Source organism: Pleuronectes platessa, chromosome 21, assembly GCF_947347685.1.
Source record: "Pleuronectes platessa chromosome 21, fPlePla1.1, whole genome shotgun sequence".
NCBI classification, from domain to species: Eukaryota; Metazoa; Chordata; class Actinopteri; order Pleuronectiformes; family Pleuronectidae; genus Pleuronectes; species Pleuronectes platessa.
In genome coordinates, this window is record NC_070646.1 from 10,240,352 (window position 1) to 10,250,265 (window position 9,914).

Below are 9,914 nucleotides of genomic sequence, written 5' to 3' on the forward strand. Positions count from 1 at the left end.
GGGGGAATGGTAAAATGCTTAGAGATCCCTACATGCATTAATATCAAAACTTTACAAGGATCTAATAGTTTTAAGTAATATCATGTTTGTGTACATTTCAATACATCTGATCGGGAAGCAGCGCTGTGGTTTGTCCTGCAGGGGGCGTCTTTTCACCGTCTCCTCCCTGAACCGGAACAATATGGTTTCACCTTCGCCGTGGAGCGAGGGACGCTCACTCGGGCTTTAGCTGGAAAATTTGACTTTCAGATGAGAGATAAATGTCCGTGTAGCCCCGCAGCGCGTCTGACTGTCGTCCACACGCAGAGGAAACATGAAGCAGGACGTCAGGATTCTCCTCCTGGGGGAACGTAAGTCGCTTCCGCTGTTAGCCGAACACAAGCTAAGAGGCTAGCAAACATTAGCCGCCTAAGCTAACTCACTAACTTGGAGCCGAGTTGACCTGAGTGTCTCCCGGGGACATGTTGGCTCGGTACACTAGATGAACATACCCACACGTCTGTGCTTCTGTTTAAATGTGATATTAAATAGCTTTTTTCTAAGAAATGAAGCGCCTTCAAATGTTAGTTTCCGCTCATGCTAGCATAACATAGCTTCGAGTAACTTTGCTCTTAAAGTTGTGAAGGAATTTAAAGTTGTTGAATGTAATTTTCCGTTTTCTAACTTATGAGCTCAACGTTACACACTAGATAATAGTGTGTTTTTATTCTGTGTAAAAACAGGTACATGGCGTTGTGTTACATTTGATAACATCATAACACATCTGTTTATTCAGGATGGTCTCGCGTCAGTTTCTAGTTTGATCTGTCAGGTGCTAGTCGACACATGGTCAACAGCACAGGAAGCCACCGATCAGCTCAGCAGTGCAGTAGTTACATTAAAATAGAGGAAAATAGAAAGAGCTTCTTATAAACAATTGAATAACTAAAACTTTATACATTCAAAGGGGACATTCGTGAAGTAACAACTTTAACTGTGTGTGTGTGTGTGTGTGTGTGTGTGTGTGTGTGAATAGTTATTGCACCGTGTATCAGTTGCTTCACATTTTTCTAATAAAAGCTGCAGTAAAGCGGCCTCATGCCATGTTAACAAGCAGCACTGACATGTTAGTTCTGTCATTTCAACATACAAGTCACATGTGTCTCCCTGTTGCCCGCTGCTCTCTCATCCTCTTCATATCGTCTCTGTTCACAGCCAAGGTGGGGAAGACGTCCCTCATCATGTCCCTGGTCGGAGAGGAGTTTCCAGAAGAGGTAAGTGTCCATGCAGCTGTTTACCACTCGTGAGATTCTGCACAGATTTCACTTTCTCAAGAGCAGTTTTTCTCAAACTCTGCTGCCATAGATCATATTACAGCATCACAGGAAACACTGGGATGTGTGCAAACAAGTCTTTTTTTGCAAAGGAAGGAGATCACATTAGTATCACTTGTATGCTTCAACAATAGTGGCCATTATTGTCATTTGACCATGAATGCCTTCGCTGATGAATGAACGCTGTGCCCTGAAAAACTTATAACTGAAAGTACATTTGTGATGTTGACAGGTTCCCTCCAGAGCTGAAGAAATCACCATCCCTGCTGATGTGACTCCTGAGAAGGTGCCCACACACATAGTGGACTACTCAGGTAACATCACGTGTGGGCTTACCCATACTACTGTCTGTACTGATTGGTCTCCATGCTTGTTGCACGTGAGGGTCTGTGTGACACAAATGTTTGTCTTTATCCTCAACAGAAAAGGAGCAGAGTGATAAAGTCCTGAAAGATGAGATCATCAAGGTAAACTCACTTTACTGCACCAACAAACATTCTGAGCTTGAAATCATCCTTTTTTTAACCATCTTCATCTTTGATACTCGACATAAATAAACTCAAACCACATGAACACAGGGCTTGAATTCAGCTTCAACAACCTTGAATAAGTAAATTCAATATCATCTCTGAGAGGAAAATATAAATAAATTTACTATCCTGTAAGGCTGTCTGCCACTCTGCAATAAAAATGTTCACTGCCATTTTATCAAAGAAAAGCATATTTTTTTAAGCTTTGTTTATTGTAACATACTCATAGAGGACATGTCCATTACAGTTTTTAAGATGAAAATAACGAGACGGGTTCTTGTATTTGTGATTAGTCTGTGAGTCATTCTTCTTTGTTTGTGTTTATAATAATATAAAATAAGTAATGTTGAAATGTAGATCGGCTGATAAATCGAAAGCTTTATCTTGCAGCTCAGCTCCTTATTTACCACAATGATCTGGTACAACGCCAGCATTACTGCTAACACTGCACCTAGCTGGTGCACCATCTCATGCTCTATCTTCCCCTTACTCATGCACAAATCTCTGAGATATCTAAACCTTTTCACTTTATTATCAAACATCTTTGTAAACTCTAAGTGTGTACAAACATTTTAATTCTAATAGGTTTATTGGGGAATGTCTTGATTTTGATGGACGTTTTTGTCATCACAGGCCAACGTGGTTTGTGTCGTGTATGATGTCACCAATGAGGAAACAATAGAAAAGGTAGTAGCCTCCAGCTTGGTTCACATTGTCTCGTACTGTGTTTTATATTTACTTAATTCATTTAAAACACATACTACACTGTGTTAAATGCTACCTCGTGCTTTTCAGATCAGAACGAAATGGATCCCGTTAGTAAACGGAGAAGCAGAAAAGGGGAACAAGTATGTATAAGCTGTCATTGGGTGTGTGTTTCTTGGGCTTTTCTTGTCTCATGGACTTTGCTCTCCTTCCCATTGTTTGTATGTAATGTTGGCAAACTTGGCAGTCGATCTATTCCAGCCTGTTGTAGTGTTGAGTCACCTTGAAAACATTATGTGCTGATTGAAAACATGTTTTACACAGTATTTTAATTCAAAACGGGTTTTTAACATGTCCTGAATTGGGATGTTTTGGTTGTTGTATGTAACAATCGTCATTGTGTGTTGGTACTGAGTTAACCTGTCTCAACCTGTTTTCCTCAGAGTTCCCATCATCCTTGTGGGAAACAAGTCTGATCTGCGCTGCGGGAGCTCAATGGAAACTATCCTCCCCATCATGAACCAGTTCTCTGAGATTGAGACATGTGTCGAGGTACGACTGAAGTCTAGACGTTTCCCCTCCATTCCTTATCTCTGAAGTCTGTATACACCTGCTGAATCTACTTTTGCGATACACGTGTGGTCGCTGGGTTGCACACAAATGTTTACACATGCGCAGACAATCTGCTCTCAGGCTGTGCTGATAATTGTATCTGAAATATTCCCTCTGCTGGTTTTCTTTCTCAAGTGTTCTGCGAAGAACCTGAAAAACATCTCAGAGCTGTTCTACTATGCACAGAAGGCCGTTCTTCACCCCACTGCTCCTCTTTACGACCCTGAAGACAAACAGGTCAGCCGCTTTTTTTTGTAATGTGATACCAGGTGCTGAGTCAGCCTGTGTGTCTGTTCCAGTCTACTTTGTGTACTGTGTACATCCATAATATTGGACTATTTTTGACCTTCAATATTTCCCCACAGCTTAAACCTTTATGTGTCCGAGCCCTCAGCAGAATATTCTACATTTCCGACCAGGACAATGACCGTATCCTCAGTGACGCTGAACTCAACAGATTTCAGGTGCCACTTAAAATCATTTAACGTACTGTTTTCTTGACTATTATGTGAACCAAAAACATTTTGTTTGCTATAAAAGTATCATCTTTTTTTGTAGAAATCTTGTTTCGGAAATCCTCTTGCACCTCAAGCCTTAGAAGACGTGAAGACAGTAGTTTGGAAGAACACAAGCGACGGAGTGCAAGACAACGGCCTGACGCTCAATGGTATAAATCCTCCGTGAATGAGATCATGGAGCTTTAAACCATGTTGGTGCAGGGCCACACTCAACTATAATGACCATGTATTGTTTCTCATCTCTTTCAGGTTTCTTGTTCCTTAATACATTATTTATCCAGAGGGGCCGACATGAAACCACGTGGACCATCCTCAGAAGGTTTGGTTATCATGACAACCTTGAGCTGACTGACGATTACCTTTATCCTGAGTAAGTCTGTCCATGTCCTGTCTGTCATGACAGCTTCAAAGTTTTGTTTTCTGCAACATGGTGTATTGAAATGATTGAGAGCTTAGATCCCACGCTGTATATTCTACAGTTTTCTAAGACTTGCTATTAGCATTATGTGTCTACTTAAAAACCCATGTACTTTAATATCTAATGTTGTATTTGTGTTGTCAGACTACGGGTTCCTGTCGGCTGCACCACAGAGCTCAATCCACTAGGCCACCAGTTCCTCCAGCAGCTGTTTGACAAGTATGATGAAGTGAGTTTCTCGCTGCCTCTGGCCACATTTTCCACATGGAATCTAAAGCATAATAGATAAATGTTGGGTTAAATCTTACCGAAGGATGGAGGATGAAAATTTGTCTCTCTTTTGTCTTCGTAGGACAAAGACTCTGCCTTGTCCCCGTCGGAGCTTAGGAACCTGTTCTGTGTATGTCCCTACATGCCGTGGGGGGCCGAGGTCTACATGACTGTAGCGACCACCGATGAGGGCTACATCACCAACCACGGCTACCTCTGTCAGTGGACGTGAGTATCTCCCTCTGTTGTTGATGATGTGATTGTAAGCTTGTTCTACATTAACACTGTAATGCATTTAAAGATCACTTATTCCCTGCACTTTTTCCTTCACATGCAGGCTCTCTGCATACCTTGACATCCACCGTTGCCTGGAGCACCTAGGATACCTAGGTTACCCTATCCTCACTGAGCAGCAGTCCCAGACCTCAGCTATCACAGGTGTGTGTGCATGTGTGTGTGTGAGAGAGAAGGGAAATTGTAGTTAATTCAGACCAACTTCTTGTAATTACAAATGTTAGGAACATCTATCTTTTGAGACCCACTGTACATCCTCCTTGAACTCTTGGGCACCATAGGAGGATTATCAATCATAATCCAGTTAACTGGAGTGTTATAGATTTACATACATGTGCATTTGTCCTTGAGACGTGAGTGAGTAGTTCATTTAACCCGGGGGTTTGCAAATTGCTCGTCTGCACTGTCATGCATGTGTGGTTTGAAGTATGATGCATGTTCCACACGTAATACTGAGGACATTTTTATTCTTGGGATGAACAGAGCAGGGATAAATGATTAAATTAGGGATTCATACATGAGCTAATATGAGGAACTGAATATAGTACTGTGTGTGTGTGTGCATGGCAGAAGACTCAGTGCAGACGTGAACTAGTCTGAGCACGGTTGTCCAGGAAAGCTTTGACAAGATTAGAAAGTGTGATGTAATGTGTCGTACTGCTGCTAATCACACACATAATTCTGTCTCTGAGGTCAGAACCCTCAGGTGACCTTACAGGAGGCGTCATCATTTATTGGGTAGTGTTGTTTGTTTAATTTTAACCATGTTGGCTGAATCACATTTATTGGGCTGATACATTGGTCTTGAGTAAAATGTTGAGATGGGTTTACAGAATTTGGTACAGTCCAAATCCGTGGCTTGGTTTAGACTTCAATGTTTGAGCCACAGTTCAGTTCACATCACCTGATACCTCTTGATTGTGCCCAAGGGACTGTATTGTCCCTCGTGAGCTAATTAAGTTAGCTTAGACACACGCTGTTGTTTACAGAATATATAGCCAACATTTAGTCCAAACTTTAAATAGAAAATACCTTTCGAAATTTACCTGGTGTCTCATGGTGGTTAACCGAAAAAACGAGTTAAGTAGCATTAGTAAACTAAACTCAGCGGTCCTGTATCCTTGTACAAGATTGCAGATGTTAACGTCTTGGTTTCTTCATCACTTCACCCTTATTTTCAGATATCCAGATAAAGAGGCCACTGCACACAATGAAGAACTACACAGGCAAACCTTACACTCTCACAGGTGTAATACACACCTGCCGTATATGTGAATTATTATACACTGAATGTTATTACAGGTCAACTTAACTCATGTTAAAATTACTCAACGTACAGTGCATGTGTCATTTGTTCAATGTTATTGAGTAGCCTTCATCTAAAAGTAAAGCCAGTGACTGTGTTACTGCTCATTTGACTTGTTGGAGGGAAATCTCTCTTTTCTCACCAGCCCATGCCTTTTTTTTCACTTAATTTGTTTCAATTCCTTTGGTTTATATCAACAACTCACAGGAGAGAACAAACTAATTTGTCTGTATGTAGGAGAACAGAAACGGCTCCTTGTATCGGGTTGATCTTTCTCAGCTGGTTGCTGCAGCTACATCCTCCGTTATGGCCATTTTTAATAACGATGTTGGCCTCTCACCGAGGGCTGTTAATATTGCCTGGAAAATGATTGCCCCGCACTATTTCACATGTTCTTACTTCACTTAGCAAGTTGGGAAAATTGGTAAATCAAAGACCATTTGTCCATTTTATTATCTGTTGAGTTAAGGCAGGTGTTTCCTTGTGTTTTCTCAGATTCCAACAGGCAGAATGACAGTCCTGCGTGTTTGTGTGATTGGTTTATATTTTCTCTCTGTTTTTGTTTATATGTGCAGTGACACGGGAGAGAGAGGTGGACCTGGAGAAGTGCCAGACCCAGCGGTCAGTGTTTCTCTGCAAGGTGATCGGACCGCGGGGGACGGGCAAGACGGCCTTTCTCCAGGCCTTCGTGGGTCGCAACGTTGAGGTACGGCACCATCTGCTCGTCTGGAGCTGAAAATGTCAAATGTGTGATTATTGAATTGATGAGCTTTTAATAGCTGCCATCATTAACAGTGAAGCTGAGCTGTAACCGTTTTCCTGTTTTGTTTTCTCTATCTTTTCTATAGAAAACAGGAAATCCCAGCAGTGCCTTCTCCCCCTACGCCATAAACACTGTCCAAGTCAGCAAGCAGGAGAAGTACCTTATTGTAAGTAGCTCCCATCATGATCTTAATGATGAACTTTAACCTCTGACCTTGACTAAAGTCTCAGTGCCACACTATTTAAAAGATCATTTTTCCCCCTCCATGCAGCTCAAAGAGGTGGATGTCGAGGCGGAGTTCCTGAAGGAGTCAGACGCCTCCTGTGACGTTGCTTGTCTCATGTATGACACCGGTGACCCACAGTCCTTCGACTATTGTGCCAGTATATACAAGGTCAGTCACGACAAAGGTTACAGATGCATTAAAGGGATAATATCATTGCCCACAGATTGCTTACATTTTTTCTACTGTTAGTGAAGCAACATTCGGATCTGTAAATATTACTCTGCAGGACATGACAGGCCAACTCCAGCTTCTGCTATGATTCAGACACTATTTAATATCAATCAACCAAACATCTTTTCATATTCTCGGACACTTGACCTTCACAGGAAGAAGTAAGAGACCCAACACGAAATCTCAAGAAAGCCTTGAGGGAGTTTCCTCAAATTTGAAAACATTCTCTTGGGGTCGAGTGGTTACTCACTTGATTTTGGTATCTGAAGGTCACTGTGACCTCACAAAGTGTTGATGTTTTTCTTGAACATGATACCTTAAGATCAGCTTTAGAGAATGTCTTAAAATTTGTCACTTGAACTCAAAGATTAACTGATTCGATTTTGGTGCCTGGATGTCAAAGGTCAAGATCACATTGACCTCATGTAATGGTGAATTTGACATATTACGACTTCCCGTAGGGAATTTCTAGGCTTGAGGGAATTTCTCTAACTTTTGATCAGTTGTCACTCGGACTCAAAGATAAAGTCATAATGTTCCAGTTTTGAAAGTTTACAGTGACCTTTATATGTAACTGGAAAATATTAACAAAAACTGCCCTGGTTGGCAGAGGCGTTCAAATGCAGTACAGTAATTCTAGTTATCTCTTTGTTTTTCCTCAGCAACACTACATGGAGAGCAATATCCCATGCGTGTTGGTCGCTTCCAAAGTGGACCTTTCGGAAGTGAAGCAGCTCCACGGGATGACCCCAGCAGAGTTCTGTTATAAACACAGATTGCCTCCACCTCTGCCCTTCTCCAGCCTGTTCCTCGACTCCACCAGCAAGAGCATCTACACCAGGCTTGCCTGGGCAGCGATGTACCCGTACGTTCTAGTGAAACAGATTAGTGAAACATCAGCCATTGGAGAATATTATGTTGAAAACACAGAGCATTCACACAGGGTATTTTTCAACCTGGACCCTGTGTTTATAAGCCGAATAAGAAGTCTTTTATTTTCAAAATAAAGCACTTTTTATGGATATTTCATGCACTTCTGCAGTTGCCCCATAAGATTAAATTGTAGCCGCTGCCGCTGCCACTGCGCGATCAGCTGGACCTATTCAAAAAGGTTCTGTGTGTATCATCCATTTATACATACAACACTAGGTTTAAATATACTGGAATCGCCCTTTTAAGAGTGATAAACAGAGATGTCAGAGAAGCCAAACATATGAAATGTTAATGCTAGTATCTTTGCATTATTTGATGTGACTGACACTTGTTTTTCCCCTCCCACCTCCAGACACCTGAATGGTTCAGACATGAGCAACACATCCTTCTGGCTGCGAGTGGCGCTGGGCTCGGCTGTTGTCGCAGTTCTGGGCTTTGCTATCTACAGAGCCGCTGTGAGACTGAAATGACCCAGAGCCAGCTGAGCTTTTACGTTTTGTTTTGTTTTTCAAAACGATCCACCCTTTATCCATCAAGACCAAACCTCCGAAACCAGATCCAGAGCAAATGCAGTTTGCATCATTTCACTTTTTACCACAGAGGCTTCCAGGAAACTTGTCATATCTCTGCCCGCCTTTGTCTGACCTCCTCACTTTGTCCTACCCTCAGTCAACAGACCGCACGTGGATCCTAGTGGTCTTATTGTAGTCCTCGATGCTGTGCCCAGCTTTTTCTGCCTTATATTGTCTCACCAGGTCAACATAGGAGTTAGCCTATCTACGCTCTGTGCATTGAAAAACATAGAACTGCTACTGTTCATATTCAAAAAGGTGCTTTATGAGAACAGAGGAGTTGGACAAAGTCCAGTCTGTGTCCTCTCCCTCAGTTATCTGTAAGGGTTAATGGTGAGATGAGAGAGTTTTATATACATGCAGTGTTTCCCTAGTATGACAGAGAGTTGCCAAATTGACAAGACTGAAGAACCAAAGGGAGCATGTGAGGCATTTTCAACAGAGATGACATCCTGGTTGGCTGCTGCTGAACCTCCTCAGTGAACAACAGAGGTTTCTCTTTGTGCATGATGGAAAATGGCTGTTTGCAACAAAACTAAAATTGCAGGAACAATATTTTCTCCTGAGACGAAGTGAATCTTAAAAATGATAAAAATCTTAAAAGAAAGGATCTGGTCCGATCTCTGCTTTCACTCCTTTTTTTCATACTGAAATCAATATATTTTCAACCAGACTGAAGTAGATTTCTTATCTGTTTTGTTTTTCTTTTCTGTTCACATATACCTGACACTGTGCATGCATGTTACATGACCTGCCATTGTTTTGTTCTGTTGCTCAATTTAGCTGCTGACCTGCTGTTTCTGCAGCTTTTAAAGATATGACTGTTTCCTCTGCAAGATTGAGATGCTTAATAAAAGACCAGAGCGGGTGGGATCTTCCACCCAAAAGACAAACGAAGAGAGTGTTGAGATGGGAAATGTGTTGTGATTTCTGTGCTGTCTGATCGTGTGTTGGATTGTGTTTATTTCATCATTATCACCTTGTTGAACTGCAGCATCGTAGTGTTTTCATGCTGAATACTTAGATGTCAGGTTTTTTTTAGCAATCTCTGCCAAGATGATTTCTTCGCTACTGTTTGTCTGTAGATCATCAGGACTGCTTATAAACTACTGAACAGGTTTTACTGTGACTTGGTGGAAGGATGGAACACGGGCCAGGACGTGACTCGTTAACTTTTGGAGCAGATTCTATTAATGGGGCGGATCTAGGATTAATTTACACTT

At 41.7% G+C, this 9,914-nt stretch overlaps 1 protein-coding gene across 1 annotated transcript; it reads left to right on the forward strand.

The window, feature by feature from the left end:
• The first annotated feature begins 153 nt into the window (after positions 1-153).
• Positions 154-9,588, forward strand: rhot2 (ras homolog family member T2). Its single transcript, XM_053413999.1, has 19 exons — positions 154-350; positions 1,195-1,253; positions 1,546-1,627; positions 1,737-1,780; positions 2,477-2,530; positions 2,639-2,691; positions 2,992-3,100; positions 3,296-3,397; positions 3,526-3,624; positions 3,719-3,827; positions 3,928-4,048; positions 4,241-4,325; positions 4,449-4,594; positions 4,704-4,804; positions 6,542-6,672; positions 6,815-6,895; positions 7,001-7,123; positions 7,849-8,051; positions 8,472-9,588. Exons 1-19 carry the CDS (start codon positions 314-316, stop codon positions 8,587-8,589), a joined length of 1,857 nt encoding a protein of 618 aa, XP_053269974.1. The 5' UTR covers positions 154-313; the 3' UTR covers positions 8,590-9,588.
• The last annotated feature ends 326 nt before the right edge of the window (positions 9,589-9,914 follow it).